This window comes from Heterodontus francisci, chromosome 12 (assembly GCF_036365525.1).
Source record: "Heterodontus francisci isolate sHetFra1 chromosome 12, sHetFra1.hap1, whole genome shotgun sequence".
NCBI lineage: Eukaryota > Metazoa > Chordata > Chondrichthyes > Heterodontiformes > Heterodontidae > Heterodontus > Heterodontus francisci.
Window position 1 is genome coordinate 102,660,566 of NC_090382.1, and position 16,869 is coordinate 102,677,434.

Here is a 16,869-nt window from a genome sequence, read left to right on the forward strand (position 1 = left end):
AGGGGGTTGGCTCTTCCAAAGTTAATGTCTGATGGTTGTCTTGACTGTTGTGCTAATGAAGCCATTTTAGGTAATTCAATCACTTAGAGCAAACAATGTCCTGGATGGGCTTCTTGTTAGACTGTCTGTCTCCAGTTCAATCTCCTGGTATTTCAGATACAAGTTGTAGTGGACATCTTGGTTGTTAGCTTTTTTAAAAGTTAATGTCGGATTTTTTTCCCATTAGAAGTTTAAGGTAAGCTTCCAACCAATGAAATTTATATTTCCCATTTGGCATATAGGGTTTTCTTGACAACACATAGGACTCCTCCCTCTTCGCTGTGTCATTGGTCCCACATGGACCACGACAATTGGATTTTCCCCCTTCCTTGCCAAGTTCCTCTCCAGTTGCTCAGTGATATCCTTTACCCTGGCACCAAGTAGGTAACTTTCCCTTTGGCACTCTCAATAGTGGCTACAGAGGACCCTATCCCCCTAGTTATCGGATATCCTATTAGCTGAAGCATAGAATATAAGAGCAGGGAGGTTATGATGGAGCTATATAAAATGCTAGTTAGGTCACAGTTGGAGCTCTGGGCACTATAGGAAGGATGTGATTGTACTGGAGAGGGTGCAGAGGAGATTCACCAGGATGTTGCCTGGGCTGGAGCATTTCAGCGATGGAGAGAGACTGGGTAGGCTAGTGCTGTTTTCCTGAGAGCAGAGAAGGCTGAGGGGGGAACCTGATTGAGTTATATGAAATTATGAGGGGCATAAATAGGGTAGATAGGAAGAAACTTTTTCCCTTAGCGGAGGTGTGAATAACCAGGGGGCATAGATTTAAGGTAAGGGCAGGAGGTTTGGAGGAGATTTGAGGAAAAAAGTTTTCACCCAGTGGGTGGTTGTAATCTGGAACAAACTGCCTGAACAGATGGTAGAGGCAGGAACCCTCACAACATTTAAGAAGTATCTAGATGAGCACTGAAATGCCACGGGCCAAGTGCTGGAAATCCAGATTAGCACAGATAGGTGCTTGATGGCCGGCACAGACATGATGGGCCAAAAGGCCTATTTCTGTGCTATATAACTCTATGACTCTAAGGCAGACATAATTCTTGCAGATATGGAAATCCGGAAAAATCTTGTCCCCAAACTTCGATATAATGTAGTCCTGACATCCTGACTCAGCTACTATTTATAGCCTTCATTTTATTTATTAGTTAACATTAATTTATATGTAGAACAAATAGAATCGCTTGGGCTCTAGAATTAGTTGATGGATTTGTTCAATTGGAAATTAAGTAGCAAATTGTCTGATTATTTATGTAAAGTAGGTACTTATTTAATGGAAATGAATCCCTTTAATGTTGGTTACCTCTACTTAGTTTGTGTTCTCTTAGATAGATTTGTTAGTGAAGAAAATGATGCTCTTAACTGAGATGACAAATTTAACCTTTAGTTCAAATTCGTTGGCTGCACTGCTCCTCACATCCCGGCTGTCTTCCACTCCACAACCCCCCCCCCCTCCCCCAACAACCCTCCAGCTCCCTGACACCATTAGCACCCCTGCTCCCCGCCCCCCGGTCTCCAGTGGGAGCAGGATTATCCTGTCGTTGTGGTCCATATAGGTATCAACAACATAGGCAGGTAGGAAAGAGGTTCTACATAGTCACTATGAGTCACCAGGCACCAAATTAAGAAGCAGAGCCTCAAAGGGAATAATCTCTGGATTATTAACTGAGCTACGTGCAAATTGGCATAGGGAAAATAAGATTAGAGAAATGAATGCGTGGCTAAAAGACTGGAGTGGTAGAAGTGGGTTCCAGTTCGTGGGGCACTAGGGAAAATGGGGACTGTACTATTGGGATGGCCTACATCTGAACCATGCTGGGACCAGTGTTCTAGTGAGCTGCATTACTGGGGTAGTAGGGTTTTAAACTAAATAGTGGGGATCAAATTTGGGAAGATGTGGTAAATCAAAGAGTAGAGACAAGGCAAGAGAGAAAGGTACTAATATGGGAAATGATAAACAGACCATGGCAGGAAGGGACAGAGAGTATAAATCTAAGAGTAAATCAGCAGAAAAGGCTAGGGGTTACAACATTATAAAAGGACAAAACTAAAGGCCCTGTATGTGAATGCACGTCGCATTCAAAACAACAGATGAACTAATCGTGCAAATAGAAATAAATAAGTATGAGCTGATCACCATTACAGAGACATGGCTGTAGGGTGACATAGATTGGGACCTGAATATTGAAGGGTACATGATATTTAGGAAGGACAGGAAGTAGGAAAAGGTGGAGGGGTGACTGTTAATTAATGGTATTAGCACAATAGAGAGGGACGATCTAAGTTCAGGAAAATAGGATGTAGAAGCAGTTTGGGCCGAGATGAGAAATGATAAAGACAAGAAGTCACGTGGGAGTGGTGTACAGGCCCCCTAACAGTAACCACAAGGTAGGCCGGGTATAAAGGAAGAAATAATGGGAGCTTGTCCGAAAGGTATGGCGATAATCATGGGGGATTGTAATCTTCATATAGACTGGAAAAATCAGATGGGCACGGATAGCCTAGATGAGGAGTTCATATAAGTTTTTGGGATAGTTTCTTAGAACAGCACATTCTGGTGCCAACCAGAGAGCAGGCTATTACTAGACCTGATATTGTGCAATAAGATGGGATTAATTAATGACTTCATAGTGAAGACGCCCTAGGCAGCAGCAATCATAATGTGATTGAATTTTCCATTCATTTTGAGGGAGAGAAGGATGGGTCTAAGACTAGTATTTTAAGCAAATGAGGGCATGAAAGCAGAGCTAGCTAAAGTGAACTGGCAAATTGGGTTAAGGGATAGATAGGCCAATAGAGATGCAGTGGCAGACATTTAAAGGGAATATTTAAGAATAAGCAGAATAGATACATTCCAATGAGAAAGTGTTATAAGTGATTCCATTTTTTGTTACATTTTGAGAATTTGTGTTTTAAAACTGAAAAGGGTTCCATGCATGTGTATTTATTTCCAAGAGTCACAGAGGTTTGAACGCAAACAGTTATTGTAAGGCAACTGTTTTCAAATAATTACCCATAAGGGTTGTTTTTGACTTGGGGAAGATGTTTACAGAGAAGTGATAGGTGAAGATTTATAGAGGTCAGGAGGCTTGTCCCTTGTGACATTGTTTATGGTTTCACTTTGGACAGTGAGTTGGGGTATGAACAATGGTTTGAAAAGACTGTTGGAGAAAACTTGCCAAGAACAACAAACCACCCCAACTCAGTCTGTTCCAGCTCTTTGAAAAAAAACCTGCCAAATTTCCATTTCTCAAGAAGCTGAGGAGCAAATGTAAGAAGCAGACTAATCTGTTGCTGCATTCCTCCTGTAAGGCCTGTGTCTGAAACCTATATTACTGCTTTTCCTGGAAGCCTACCCAAACTGATTTTCAACATCACCTGGAAAGAATTGTTCTGGGAAGGTCCCATTGACAACTGTCTATACGCATTTGGGATGCCAAACCAAAACTAAGGACATCTTTTCATATCTTCTCTTTCTTCAAGAATTAGCAAGTATTTAACCCAAGTGTTTTTTTTTTTAGTAATAGAGCTCTAAAATGCAAATCCCTTTATTTTTCCAGTTAACCGGGGTGCATGTGTGTATGTGAGGGACAACGGTAAAAAGGGAACTTTAATATTTCAGTCTGTGTGTTTATGCTTGTCTTAACCAGTAATGAAGCATTGTAATAAAGTGATAATTTTGTTGTTTATTAAAGAAATCTGGTTGGTGTGTTTTATTCTGGGATAAAAATAGAGTCTATGATTGGCCGTATCGGTAAGTGGGGAAAAAAATTAAATATGGGGGGGGTGCGGCACAGTGGCGCAGTGGTTAGCACCGCAGCCTCACAGCTCCAGGGACCCGGGTTCGATTCTGGGTACTGCCTGTGTGGAGTTTGCAAGTTCTCCCTGTATCTGCGTGGGTTTTCTCCGGGTGCTCCGGTTTCCTCCCACAAGCCAAAAGACTTGCAGGTTGATAGGTAAATTGGCCATTATAAATTGTCACTAGTATAGGTAGGTGGTAGGGAAATATAGGGACAGGTGGGGATGTTTGTTGGGAATATGGGATTAGTGTAGGATTAGTATAAATGGGTGGTTGATGTTTGGCACAGACTCGGTGGGCCGAAGGGCCTGTTTCAGTGCTGTATCTCTAATCTAATCTATATGTTGTGACCCACGGAGAAGTGGAACTAGAATAAACAGTGCACTCCTGCCACCTCGGTCGTAACAAAAGAAAAATTCCAGGGGGAGGAGGACCCACCATAAGCAGTAAACTAAAAAAAAGTTTAAAAGTATCAAACTTGAAGAAAAAGCATATAATTGTGCAAAGATGGATGGCAGGTCAGAAGATTGGGCGGAATATAAAAAGCAGCAAAGAATGACAAAGGTTAATAAGGAGAGAAAAATTAGAGTAGGAGAGAAAGCTAACTAGGAATATGAAAACAGATCGTAAGAGTTTATATAGATATTTTAAAAAGAAAAGAGTTAACAAAGTTGAGTGTTGGTCCTATAGAATGAGAGTCTGGGGAATTAATAAAGGAAAATAGGGAGATGAAAGATGAATTGAATAGGTATTTTGCATAAGTCTTCAATAGGATACAAGTAACATCCCAGAAATAGCTAAGTCAGGAAATGGAAGGGAGGGAGGAACTCAAGAAAATTGCAATGATCAGGAAAGTGGTAGTGAGAAAATTGTTGGGGCTGCAGGCTGACAAGTCCCTGGGTCCTGATGGACTTTATCCTAGGGTCTTAAAAGCAGTGGCTATTGAGATAGTTGATGCCCATTTCCCGCACCTCTACCCTCACCCCTTCCCCTCCCTCCCAGAACCGTGACACGGTTCCCCTTGTCCTCACTTTCCACCCCATCAGCCTCCATATCCAAAGGATCATCCTCCGCCATTTCCGCCAACTCCAGGGTGATGCCACTACCAAATGCATCTTCCCCTCCCTTCCCCTGTCAGCATTCTGAAGGGATCGTTCCCTCCGTGACACCTTGGTCCACTCCTCCATTTCCCCCACCACCTCATCCCCTTCCCACAGCACCTTCCCCTGCAATCGCAGGAGGTGTAATACCTGCCCGTTTACCTCCTCTCTCCTCACTATCTCAGGCCCCAAACACTCCTTTCAGGTGAAGCAGCGATTTACTTGTACTTCTTTCAATGTAGTATACTGTATTAATAAAAATAGTATACTGTATTCGCTGCTCACAATGTGGTCTCTACATTGGGGAGGCTAAACGCAGACTGGGTGACCGCTTTGCGGAACACCTCCGCTCAGTCTGCAAGCAGGATCCCGAGCTTCCGGTTGCTTGCCATTTCAACACTTCCCCCTGCTCTCATGCTCACATCTCTGTTCTGGGATTGTTGCAGTGTTCCAGTGAACATAAATGCAAGCTTGAGGAACAGCATCTCATTTACCAATTAGGCACACCACAGCCTGCCGGACTGAACATTGAGTTCAATAATTTCACAGCATGACGGGCCCCCCATTTTACTTTTACTTTTAGTTATTTTTTTCTTTTTCCTTTTTTAAAATTTTTTTTGGTGTTTATTTTATTTTATTTCATAGTTTGTTCAGTTTGCTTACCCACTGTATTTTTCATGTTTGTACCTGTGGCTGTTCAATGTTCAGTCTGTTAATACCCTTTCTGTACTAATGCTTTGTCTTTCAACACACCATTAACATATCTTTGCTCCAATACCTTCTGATCACCTTGTCCTATCTACACCTTCTCCTTTGTTATCTCTTGCCCCACCCCCACTTTACTTGCTTCTAACCTTTTTCATTTCTAATATCTGCCAGTTCTGAAGAAGGGTCACTGACCTGAAACGTTAACTCTGCTTCTCTCTCTCCACAGATGCTGCCAGACCTGCTGAGTTTTTCCAGATTTCATGTTTTTATTTCTGATTTCCAGCATCCGCAGTATTTTGCTTTTAATTGAGATAGTTGATGCATTGATTTCAATTTTCCAGAATTCCCTAGATTTGGGGAAGGTTTCATTAGATTGGAAACTCCTTTATTAGAAAAGGGAGGGAGACAGAAAGCGGGAAACTACAGGCCAGATAGCTTAACATCTGTCTTAGGGAAAATGCTGGAAGCTGTTATTAAGGAAGTTAAAGCAAGGCACTTAGAAAAATTCAAGGTAATTAGGCAGAGTCAACATGGTTTTGTGGAAGAGAAATCATGTCGAATGAATTTAGTGGAGTTATTTGAAGAAGTAACATTTGCTGTGGTTAAAGGGGAACAGGTGGATGTACTGTACTTAGATTTCCAGAAGGCATTTGATAAGGTGCCACATCAAAAGTTATTGTGGAAAATAAAAGCTCATGGTGTAGGGGGAGCCATATTGGCATGGGTAGAAGATTGGCTAGCTAACAGGAAACAAAGGCCAAAGGGCCTGTTTCTGTGCTGTATGACGCTATGACTAACATTTAAGAAGTATTTAGATGAGCACTTGAAATGCCATAGCATGCAAGGCTACAGGCCAAGTGCTGGAAAATGGGATTAGAATAGATAGGCTTGATGGCTGGCGTGGACACGGTGGGCCGAAGGGCCTGTTTCTGTGCTGTATAACTCTATGACTATGGGAAAGTAGGCATAAATGGGTCATTTTCTGTTTGGCAAGATGTAATGATTGGTGTGCCACAAGAATCGGTGCTGGAGTCTCAACTTTTTACAATTTATATAAATGACTTGGATGAAGGGACCGAAGGTATGGTTGCTAACTTTGCTGATGCCACAAATATAGGTAGAAAAGTAAGTTGTGAAGAGGACCTGAGGCTATGAAGGGATATCGATTGGTTAAGTGAGTGGGCAAAGATCTGGCAAATGGAGTATAATGTGTGAAAATGTGAAATTGTCCATTTTGGTAGGAAGAATAAAAAAGCATATTATCTAAATGGTGAGAGATTACAGAGCTCAGATGCAGATCGCAAAAGGTTAGTATGCAGGTTCAGGACGTAATTAGGAAAGCTAATAGAATATTAATGTTTATTGCGAAGGGAATTGAATACAAAAGTTAGGGAGGTTAGGCTTCCGTTATGCAGGGCATTGGTGAAACCACATCTGGAGTGCTCTGTACAGTATTGGTCTCCATATTATAGGAAGGATGTATATGCGTTGGAAACAGTTCAGAGAAGGTTTACTAGTCTAATACCTGGAATGAGCAGGTTGTCTTAGGGAAAGTTGAACACGCTCAGCTTGTAACTGCTGGAGTTCAGACGAGTAAGAGCTGACTTGCTTGAAACATGTAAGATCCTGAAGTGTCTTGACAGGGTGGATGTGACAAGCATTTTCCTCTTGTGGGATAATCTAGAACTAAGGGTCACTATTTAAAACTAAGGGGTTGCCCATTTAAGACACAGATGTCTTCCTCAAAAGGCAGTGGAACAGAGTCTTTAAATATTTTTAAGGTAGAGGTAGATAGATTCTTGATAAGGGGGTGAAAGGTTATCAGCGGTAGGTGGGAATATGGAGTTGAGGTTACAATCAGATCAGTCATGATCTTGTTGATTGGCGGAGCAAGCTCAAGGGGTCGTGACCTACTCTTGCTCTTAATTTGTATATTTGTATGTCCTTTCCCCCTCCCTCCCCATACAGTTTACTGTATGCACTGTGTGTGAATTGTGTACTGTTCACTCTGTGGGTTGTCTATATAGTTATGGTGTAAACTGATTTCTTTTGTTTCAGAGAGTACTACTTTAGCCTGGATAACTTGGAAAGAGACTTTTTCCTGAGAAGAAAGATGGATGCTGATGGGTTCCTGCCAGTCTCATTAATTGGAGGTTTTCACCGAGTCCAGGCATTGACCACTGACGTCAACCTCATCTTGGAGGTGCGTGGTGATGTTTACCACCTCCCACATAGCTCGCTAAACACATGAATCATTGCTAATTATCTGCTATCTTGCAATGCCTGTTCTTTAGTTTAATAAGAATATATTGTACCATATCAAAGTTGCAGAGTGAGCCAGCACTGTTTATGTGAAAGGTCTTCCACTCCGGGAATGAATGGGGGTTGTAGAGATTTAAAGATGTAGTCAGAGGGGCTGGAAAAAGCATTGCCACTGTGGCAACATCATAATAAGTAATCTTTCAGAACTGTAACAAAAACTGGGCTGTTAGAAAAAGCTGAGAATTATAAAAGGTTGAAAAGTGCAATTGGGATTTACCCTGGGGCTGCCGGGCTAGCCCTTTTCGCCGGGGCTGTCCAGTTTGGGATCAGCAACATTGTACATCTTCGCTGCCTGGTCAGTAAATTTCTGAAGTTTATTTGTTTAGCCTAATTTAAACTTCTTAGTTGGATTGTGTTTCTCATTTGGACTGTGTTTTGTTCCTCAGGCTTTGAAGGACAGCACTGAGGTGGAAGTGGTGGACAAGAAAATCCGAAAAAAGGAAAACCCTGAGAAATGGCCCCTCCCAGAGACGGACTTCACACGTTTACTGAATTGCCCAGAATTCATTCCTGGGCAGACTTACAAAAAGCAGACTGGTGAGCGTAATGTCGGGTGGGGGGCGTGGTGGTGATAAGTGTAACACGTGGGGGTGAGTGTAACCTTGGGTGAGTGGGGAGTGAGTGAGGCGCTGGGTGGGGTGGGGTCACGTTATGAGGTGGGAGTGAGTGTAATGCTGGGGGCGGTGAGTGGAGTGGATGGTATGAGTTAATAGGTTGATGGTGTGAGCTAATAGGTGTGTTTTTAGTAAATTTGGCACTAGGCAGCAGAGTGTAAACACTCTCTCCCTCTCTTGCCCCCTCCTGTCCTCCGTCTTTTAGAGTCGGCTCCAGGCTCTCCTCGGGCAGGCAGTGCTGCAAATTCCAAAACTGAGGAGCCTAGTAACTTGAAGACTTTGCCAAAAGGCCTTTCCACCAGCCTCCCAGACCTGGACTCTGACTCATGGATAGAAGTGAAGAAACGACATCGGCCAGCTCCCGCAAAACCAAAGGTTAGTCTCGAGTCTCTCCCCCTTTCAGGGTCCTGTTATGGTCATCCTGGCTTCTCTCCCTCAGGAGGAGGAGACTGCATTGTAATTATGTTCCGAAGAAGGGTCGCTGACCCGAAACGTTAACTCTGCTTCTCTTTCCACAGATGCTGCCAGACCTGCTGAGTGATTCCAGCATTTCTTGTTTTTGTTTCAGATTTCCAGCATCCGCAGTATTTTGCTTTTATTGTAATTATGTTACTGGATTAGTCAACCAGAGGCCCCAACTAATATAGTGACATGAGTTCAAATCCCACCATGGCACCTGGGGAATTTTAATTAAATAAATCTGGAATTAAAAAGCTAGAATCAGTAATGTTGACGCTGAAACTACTGGAATGTTGTAAAAACCCTTCGGTTCATTAATATCCTTTAGGGAAAGAAATCTGCCATGCTTACATGTTCTGGCCTATCGTCATCTTCTTAGGCAGTCCCTCGGGAACAAGGGTGACTTGCTTCCACTCCAGGGTTGTGGGTCCTTCGGTGACTGAATAGTCCAAATCTGGATCTGCACACACTGCCACAGGTGGGACAGGTGGTGTTTGGTGAGACGAGTGAATGGGCTGCTTAAATTTCCGAACCCTCCTTCCGCTGTTTGCGCTTGGTCGCTGCTGGGCATGTCGACGTTGTTCGAACTGGCTGGCACCTTCGCGGATGCTTCTCCATTTTGGGCGGTCTCGGCAAAGAGATTCCCACGAATCAGTGGAGATGTCACATTTTGTCAGGGAAGCTTTAAGGATATCCTTGTAGCGTAGCCTCTTGCCATGACAGAGCTCGGAGTAGAAAGCTTGTTTTGGGAGTCTTGTGTCAGGCACATACACGATGTAGCCCGTCCAATGTAACTGACTAGCCATGACCAGTGTCTCGATACTGGGGATATTGGCCTGAGAGAGAACACTGATATTGGAGCCCCTGTCCTGCCACTAAATTTGCAGGATCTTGCAGAGGCACCGCTGATGATATCTCTCCAGGACTTTGAGATGTCTGCTGTACAGTGTCCATGTTTCCGACGCATACAGGAGGGCAGGTAACATTGTGGCCCTGTAGACCATGGGCTTGGTGCCAGGTCTGAGGTCTTTGTTGTCAAACTCTCTTTTCCTCAGCCGACCGAAGGCTGTGCTTGCACGCTGGAGACAATGCTGAGTTTCATCGTCGACGTCTGCCCTTGCTGAGAGGAGGCTCCCAAGGTATGAGAAGTGATCTACATTTTCTAGTGGCTCGCTGTAGATCTTGATAGTGGGGCGGGGCAGTGTTGCGCTGCGGATGCAGGCTGGTTAGATGAACTTTGTCTTTCGGATGTTTAACTTAAGGCCCATTCTTTCATACGCCTGCGTGAATGCATGGACCAGGGTTTAATGCTCGGCTTCTGAGCGTGCACTTAAGCAAGCGTTGTCAGCGTACTGCAGCTCAGTGACGGGTAGGAGTGGCTTTAGTTCTGGACTGGAGGCGACGTTGGTTAAATAGTTTTCCACTCGTCGTGTAAAGTAGATCTATTGCCGCATGGAGCTTCATGGAGATGAGATGGAGTGTTGCGGCGAGGAAGATGGTAAAGAGCATTGGTGTGATGACACAGCCTTGCTTGACCCCAGTTTGCTCTCGGATTGGGTCAGTGGCAGATCCGCTGGCATGGATTACAGCTTATGTCGTCGTGCAGCAGGTGGAAGATGGTGATGGATTTCTCCAGGCAGCCAAATTTGCAGAGGCTGTTCCATAATCCCTCCTGGTCGATAGCGTCGAAGGCCTTTGTGAGGTCAGAGAAGGCCACGTAAAAAGGTTGCTGCTGCTCCCTACATCTTTCTTGGAGTTGTCTTGCTGTGAAGATCATGTCCACTGTGCCTCTTGATGGACAGAATCCGCATTGTGATTCTTTTAGGAGCTCTTCAGCAACGGGGAGGAGGCGGTTGAGAAGGACCCGTGCGATGACGTGCTCTGTGGCGGACAACAGGGATACCCCTCTGTAGTTACTGCAGTCAGTCTTGTCGCCTTTTTTGAAGATGGTCGCAATTACGGCGTCTTGGCGATCCCTGGCATGCTCTCCTTCCAGATGAGGGAGATAAGACCGTGTATTTGTGTCGAGCGCTTCTCCGCCGTATTTTAGAATTTCGGCGGGAGTTCCGTCTATGCCGGCAGCCTTGTTATTTTACTTGGGTGTTATGTGACTGACTCTCAGCAATGTGCTCGACTCTTGATATGGCATATCAAAACTGCTATAGAAAGCTACAATTCACACTGTCTGCAACAGTTCAAGAAGAATTAGAACATTACAGCGCAGTACAGGCCCTTCGGCCCTCGGCTTTCCACCACCTTCTCAAAGGTAATTAGGGATGGCCAATCCTTACCAGCGATGCTCTCATCCTGTGGTTGAGTAAAAAAAGGGGGGACCCTGTCACGGCCATCCTGGCCCCTTTCTCTCTCTCTCAGGGACCTGTCATCATCCTGGACCAACCATCCCTCTCAGGACCCTATTGTGGTTTATCCTCTGCTGCTCGTGATCCCTCCCTCTCCTGTACATGTGTCCATTCTGCTGCCACTGGAGCACAGTATTGTTGACTAGAGGTTAATTTCATCAGCAGTAACTTCCTGAATGGATACAGTTGTGTAGTGGTCATGTTACTGGACAAGTAATGCAGAGAACTTGAATTCAGATCCCACCAGGGCAGTTGCGAAATTTGAATTCATTAAAAAAAAAATTGGAAATAAAAAGCTGGCCTCAGTAAAAGTGGCCATGAAGTTGTTCGATCGTCACACAAGCCCAACTCGTTTACGAGTGTCCCTTAGGGATGAAAACCTGCTATTCTTAGTATGGATCAAAAGTCCTAGAAAGGACTGCTACTTGAATGGAAAAAAGTAGTGTGCATGCAAAATGGAAGATCTGGTAGTCCTGATTGACAATAGACAGAAGCAAACAATACTTGGCAGTGAATAAAGCAGATCAGCTGTTATGTATTAAAGGGTATTGAGCTAAATAGTGAAGTAATCCTGCCATTTTAAAAATCATTGGTGTGAGCATTCTTAGAATGCTGTGTACATCACAGTACAGAAAGGATATTGCAGCTATTGAAGAAAAGCAGAAGAAAGCAACCTGAATGATTAAGGGGATGGAGGGTTTGGATTACAGGAGTGATTGAACATTTTCTCCCTGGAAAAGCGGAGGTTCAGAAGTGATATGATTGTTGATTTTAAGGATTCTAAAGGGACTGGATAATGTCAAGCAAGATAATTTTTTCATCTTCAAGAGGATTCGAATCTGACAACAAATGTGGGTTGCAATTCGATCCTTTTGCTGTGTTTGTCCAAGTCTTTGCACACAGGGTCTGTGAGCAATAGACATACAGGAAAATAAACAGCATCACCTCCATTTTCCCTCTTGAGTAGTGATGTAACCTTCGTTGGTCCTGACTCCACAAATTGTGAAGGAAAGTTTAAGATCTTTATGGTCCTCTATGCGCAGTGTGCAAGATGATTCATTATGGTATGCCAAGCGTTATTTTGGGCAAGACCCCCCCAGAAATGAGACGACACATGCAAAACTTACAGATGGCCCTCTGTTTACCACCAAGCATGTAACTAATTGTTTTGGCCGTATTGTCCACTTCGTTATCTCAAGACTATCTTGGCTATCTCGTTTCACAATATATTGACAAAGTTTAGTGAAACAGATACTATCTTGGCTATCTCGTTTCACAATATATTGACAAAGTTTAGTGAAACAGATATAAATCTCTCATCCTGCACTTTCAGCAAAAGTTGAACAGCATAGTCAGCTAAATTGTATCCTGACACATCAAGCCCTAAATCATTCTGGGGATGAACAACTTTAATCATTTCATTACTAGCTACAATACATTTGAAAGTTTTAAAAAAGCACAGACCATAATTGTGAGAGAATAAACTGAATCCGAATGCTATGCATATATGTTTTTTTTTAGATTAGAGATACAGCACTGAAACAGGCCCTTCGGCCCACCGAGTCTGTGCCGAACATCAACCACCCATTTATACTAATCCTACACTAATCCCATATTCCCAACAAACATCCCCACCTGTCCCTATATTTCCCTACCACCTACCTATACTAGTGACAATTTATAATGGCCAATTTACCTATCAACCTGCAAGTCTTTTGGCTTGTGGGAGGAAACCGGAGCACCCGGGGAAAACCCACGCAGACACAGGGAGAACTTGCAAACTCCACACAGGCAGTACCCGGAATCGAACCCGGGTCGCTGGAGCTGTGAGGCTGCGGTGCTAACCACTGCGCCACTGTGCGGCCCCATGTATACACAAGTAGGTTATCTTGTACCTTATCCAGTGAAGTAGAACCAGGGGACACTGTCTCGGTTTGAAGGGGCTTAAATTCAAAACTAATCTGTGGGAATAGTATTTCAGTGAGCAAGTGGTCCCATCTATGGAACAGTCTCCCTGGGGAGATGGTGGAAGTAGTCAGTATTGATTCATCCAAATGCAAATTAGCAAGATTCCTTTCAGATAACATTTTGGGATATAGTATTTGAGAATATGACGTGGTGAATGTAGTATGCCTGAGAGGACCAGATGACTTGGGACCTCTGGTTCGCTAAGCTCCCCACCACTGGGGGTTTTTCTCACTGCGTGCTTGGGTCTGTTGTAGACTAATTGATAGAGATTGATTGCTGTGATTAGTTAACAACTTTATTAACGTTGTACCATGCGACTACCAAGATGATAGAAGGAGAACTAGATGGACCTTTTTTTTCATCCAGCAAGTCAGATGTTCCTATGTCTGTCATACGTGTGACTACAGATCCACCACTTTCTCTGGGTAATGAGTAAATGCTGATCTTGCCAGTGAAGCCCACATCCCAGAATGAATAAAAACGTGAGAAAAGGGGAAATTGAAATATCTCTGATTGTAATGATATGAGAGACCTATATATTTTCATATGACAGTATCCCGGCTGTAGTGCTGAAGACTTGTGCTCCAGAACTAGCTATGACACTGGCATCTACCCAACAATGCAAAATTGCCCCGATATTTCCAGTCCTTAAAATGCAGGAAAAATTCAGTCTGGCTAATTGATGCCCCTTCAGTTTACTCTCAATCATCAAAATGACGGAAGTTGTCATTGATGGTGCTATTAAAAACGGCACTTACCAATAAATAACGTTCAGTTTGGATTCTGCTAGGACTGTTCAGCTCCAAACCTCATTACAGCCTTGCTCCAAACACAGATAAAAGAGCTGGATTCCACAGATGAGGTGAAAGTGACTGTCCTTGACATCAAGGCAGCATTTGACTGAGTGTGGCACCAAGGAGCTCTAGTAAAATTGAAGTCATTGGGAATCAGGGGGATAACTCTTTACACAGCATGAAGGAACATGGTTGTGGTTGTTGAAAGCCAATCGTCAGCCCCAGGACATCACAGCAGGAGTTCCTCAGGGCAGTGTCCTATTTCTAACCATCTTTAGCTGCTTTATTAATGACCTTCCTTCCATCATAAGATCAAAAGTGGGGATGATTGCACATGTTCAGTTCCATTCACAATATTTCTGATAAGGAAGCAGCCTGTGCCTGCATGCAGCAAGACATGGACAACATTCGGGCTTGGGCTGTTGAGTAACAGTAACATTTTGCGCCACTTAAGTGCCCATCAATAATCATCTCCAATAAGAGAGAGTTCAGCTATCTCCTGTTGGCATTCAATGGCATTACCTCATTGAATTCCTCACCAAGAACATCCTGCAGGTTACCATTGACCTAAGCTTAACTGGACCAACCAGATAAATACCGTTGACTAAAAGAGCAGGTCAGAGGCTGGACATTCTGTGGCAAGTGACTCGCCTCCTAACTCTCCAAAGCCTATCTTGTTATGACCAGGTGAGAAAGGGGTGTAGGGTTCCCTTTCAGTCTTCACTTGGTCTTACCATAACAGGTTTAATTTTAAACACTTTTTTTTTTAGCCCCCCCACCCCCAACCCCTTAGTGAATCCTTGTTCACTGACTTCCAATTTAAGGCAAAGAAACTAGCCAAGTAGGTTTTCCTAAGTTTAAAGAAAAAAGATTGAATTTTATTTAACTTAAACTCTAATTCGGTTAACGCCTACGGATACGCGGCGCGCCCATGCTAGCATGCATACACAGTACACACAGATAGCGACAGAAAAGAGCAGAAGAAATAAAGTGGAAAAATTTGAGGCATTATCTGAAGATGGTTTTGGTTACTGTTCTTCGGGCTCGCTGTAAAGTCCTTGACTGTAGGTAGGTCTTGCTTTTCATTGGGGCCCAGTATTATTCTTAAACCTTGTTCGATGTAGGAGACTTTTCTCTCTTGATGTTCATGTGTCCTCAGTGGGTCCAGAGGCTTGTGAGAAAGAGATGGGAGCAGACAGGAGAGGTCTTCTCCAGGAACAAACAGTCTTTCAGTTCCAAAACTCTGGCTAGTTCAAAAAACCCTGGGCTAGCCAGTTAGTCATGTGATCAGCTGGTTTAACCAGTCCTGGCTTCCGTGGATTGTATCACATCAGGAGTCTCTGAAATGCTCTTCCTTACACCTTCAATGTCTGGTGATCAAAATTAATTGTGGGTTGACTGTGTCAGGGAATGGTCCTTTTGTCTCCACAAGCACTGTCTGTGTTACGACCGACCGCTCCAGTCAAAGCCCCCAATCAAAGTATACGATTCTGATTGTGGTGGGAGAAACGCACTGTTAATTCATTCCCATCCTTCCTCAGATCGCCTAACATATCATCTTAAACTTTCCACATTAAAGAAAAGCCCAGTCAAATTGTGCCATCTATTAACCCCCAAATGAGGCTAACTAAACCAGGTGTCTTTAAATCAACAAATTAACTGTTTAATTAGAAAAACTAAATTCTTAAACACTACGAAGATATAAACAACATTTAAAATAGAAAAATTAGAGTCCTTTCAAATTTACGCTGCTATCGGAGGTTAAAAAGTCTAAGATTGCTTGAAGTCCGATGGGGAGAAAAAAGATTCTTCAACAGTAGAACAGTCTGTAGTCTAATTCCAGAAGTAAGTGATGCTTTCCTTCTCCAGCGAAGACCATAGTAGATCAGTAACGCGCAACCAATTTCAATAGAACCAATCTGGCTTTAGAATTTTTGAGGGATAAAATATTGTCACAGTCTAACTTTCCTTCCTTCATTTTAAATTATCAGAGATCTCTGTTTTGGCTTGACGTTTTTTTAAAGAAGTTTGAGAGAGAACAATAAATAGATTAAATTCTCTTCCTTCAGTTTAACTGAGCTGAGAGATCTTCTTTCAGGTGCTAACTCACAGCTGCCTGTTTGTGTCCTCTGTTAGAATAGGCTCTTTGCACTACAAGCCAGTTCAAAATTAAATTGTAACAAATATATCTCTCGATGCTCAGTCTGAGTGGCTGTATCCAAGGTAACGAGAATGCACCCTTTGAATCCCAGTCTCCAAATGGCTGTATCCAAGGCAACGAGAAGGCATTCTTTGACTTAGTCTTTAGAGCTTGCTGCCTTAAAGCAGTACGGCGCTTTTTCCAGCCTTAAAGGCATATACCATTCTTCCCGAAAAAAAACTACAGGATCATAACATAGTATGCAAATGTTTTTCAGCTAAGTGTCTGGCAGCCCTTGTAACAGGCCTTCTCTTCTTCCCAGCAAGTTTAAAATCAATGTTCACATGACAAAATTAATATACCTCATTCTTGGCAGGTGGGGGCCTGCATGACAATCTTCAAGGTGCAAGTCAGGAGTGTGATGGAATACCTGCCTGGATGAGTGCAGCTCCAAGCAACACTCAAGAAGCTTGACACCATTCAGGACAAAGCAGCCCACTTTATTGGCACTCCATTCACCACCTTAAACATTCATTCCCACCACTACTGGTGCA

At 43.3% G+C, this 16,869-nt stretch overlaps 1 protein-coding gene across 6 annotated transcripts in view; it reads left to right on the top strand.

Annotated features, from left to right (window-relative positions):
• Positions 1-16,869, top strand: part of larp1 (La ribonucleoprotein 1, translational regulator) — a 176,127-nt gene that overhangs the window by 119,517 nt on the left and 39,741 nt on the right. For all 6 annotated transcript variants that reach the window (XR_010976125.1, XR_010976124.1, XM_068043971.1 and 3 more), the window contains 3 exons: positions 7,717-7,861; positions 8,367-8,517; positions 8,800-8,969. Coding sequence is in view for 4 of the 6 variants with exons in the window: in XM_068043971.1 (XP_067900072.1) it covers positions 7,717-7,861; positions 8,367-8,517; positions 8,800-8,969 (466 nt within the window). In the remaining 2 variants the exon portion in view is untranslated. The remainder of the gene's footprint in view (positions 1-7,716; positions 7,862-8,366; positions 8,518-8,799; positions 8,970-16,869) is intronic.